Source organism: Tupaia chinensis, unplaced genomic scaffold (genome assembly GCF_000334495.1).
Source record: "Tupaia chinensis unplaced genomic scaffold, TupChi_1.0 Scaffold000093_1, whole genome shotgun sequence".
Classification (NCBI taxonomy): Eukaryota; Metazoa; Chordata; class Mammalia; order Scandentia; family Tupaiidae; genus Tupaia; species Tupaia belangeri.
The window spans coordinates 12,417,368-12,419,118 of NW_006159555.1; the positions used below are offsets into that span (position 1 = coordinate 12,417,368).

A 1,751-nucleotide genomic window follows, 5' to 3' on the forward strand; every position below is an offset into this window, starting at 1 on the left:
GTGTGTCCTGATGACAGCCACGCCCTCTATGCCAGTGAGGCCTTCCCCCACTTTTTATATTGCTCCTCTGTCCCTGGTTATTTTCACCTAGGGAGGGTGGGAGAGGGATCGACAGTAACATGGGGAGCTTTAGGGGATGTGCCCAGGTGGGCTTGGATATGTCCTGCTTAGGGGACCTGGTCAGCCTGTTTTTTCTTTTCAGAGAAACTGTGGACTGCCCCAGAACTGCTCAGTGGGAACCCCTTGCCAACCACAGGCATGCAAAAGGCTGATGTCTATAGCTTTGGGATCATCCTCCAGGAGATAGCACTTCGCAGTGGTCCTTTTTACTTGGAGGGTCTGGATCTCAGCCCCAAAGGTGAGAGTCAGTACACTACCCACTGCCTCTTCTGCCAAGAGGACCCTGTTCTTCATCCACACTTTTCTTTTCACTCTCAGAGATTGTCCAGAAGGTCCGAAATGGTCAGCGGCCATATTTTCGGCCAAGCATTGACCGGACCCAACTGAATGAAGAGCTAGTTTTGCTGATGGAGAGGTGTTGGGCCCAGGACCCAGCTGAGCGGCCTGACTTCGGACAGATTAAGGGCTTCATTCGCCGCTTTAACAAGTGAGAGGGCACTAGTAGGGGCAGGGGCTCCCCTGGGATGGAAACCATAGCAGATGAGGTGGGACTGGTGGGACCAGAGGGTGGAAGTCCTGTAAGTCTGGAGAATGTTGGCACAGGTGCCATATCCTGGCCTTCCCCCCAGGGAGGGTGGCACCAGCATACTGGACAACCTCCTGCTGCGCATGGAACAGTACGCCAATAACTTGGAGAAGCTGGTGGAAGAACGCACACAGGCCTACCTTGAGGAGAAACGCAAGGCTGAGGCTCTGCTCTACCAAATTCTACCCCAGTGAGACCTCTGTCCCCTTTCCTGGATTTTCCTTTGAGATTCTGCTCTGTTGCATTCTGCTGTCCAACCCTCAGTCCTGCTTTGTCACATCTTGCTAGAGCCTGCCTGGCTTTAGACTATGTGCTTTTATCCTGTCCTCCAGTGAGTGGTGCTGCCTTCCTTCTGGCTTCCCACGCCTTCTTCTTGGGACACTGCTCTACCATGGCCTTGCTTGTGCAAGTGTATGTTAAATGACCCAACGAGATACTTCGTGCCCATGTACCCGGATCCCCTGGCAGCTCCCCACCACTTGTATACCTACCTTGCGCTTGACTGCAATGTCTTCTTGGCCACTTTTCCTTAGAATAAACTTAGCTGTTACAGCTCATCTCTGCAGCAGCCACACACTCCTTTCCTTGCTCCCATTCCCACCCCCTTCCGTGGAGTCTGGCTCACACTGTGTCCTTGCTTACTAGTTCGGTGGCAGAGCAGTTAAAACGAGGAGAGACTGTTCAGGCAGAGGCCTTTGACAGTGTCACCATCTACTTCAGTGACATCGTTGGCTTCACAGCCTTGTCAGCAGAGAGCACCCCCATGCAGGTGAGAGCCATGGGGGAGAGGTAGAGGGGAGGGGTGGGATGGGGACCTGCAGGAACTTCGCTGATAATAGGGAAGATCAGTTTGTTCTAGAATTCCCAGATCTTTTTATGGCTTGTGGGTTAAGCATTCTTAGAGAGTTAAGCACAAGTCTCAGGGCCTCTGCTTTCTCATCCCTGTTAGGTGGTGACACTTCTTAATGACCTGTATACCTGCTTTGATGCCATAATTGACAACTTCGACGTCTACAAGGTGAGAGCTGGGGCTGCCTTCCTGCTG

At 52.5% G+C, this 1,751-nt stretch overlaps 1 protein-coding gene across 3 annotated transcripts in view; it reads left to right on the plus strand.

The window, feature by feature from the left end:
• The window catches only part of NPR2 (natriuretic peptide receptor 2), a 19,378-nt gene that overhangs the window by 14,250 nt on the left and 3,377 nt on the right, over positions 1 to 1,751 (plus strand). For all 3 annotated transcript variants that reach the window (XM_006143160.2, XM_027769839.1, XM_006143161.2), the window contains 6 exons: positions 7 to 34; positions 203 to 358; positions 439 to 607; positions 750 to 896; positions 1,352 to 1,475; positions 1,656 to 1,724. In XM_006143160.2, coding sequence (XP_006143222.1) covers positions 7 to 34; positions 203 to 358; positions 439 to 607; positions 750 to 896; positions 1,352 to 1,475; positions 1,656 to 1,724 — 693 coding nt within the window. The remainder of the gene's footprint in view (positions 1 to 6; positions 35 to 202; positions 359 to 438; positions 608 to 749; positions 897 to 1,351; positions 1,476 to 1,655; positions 1,725 to 1,751) is intronic.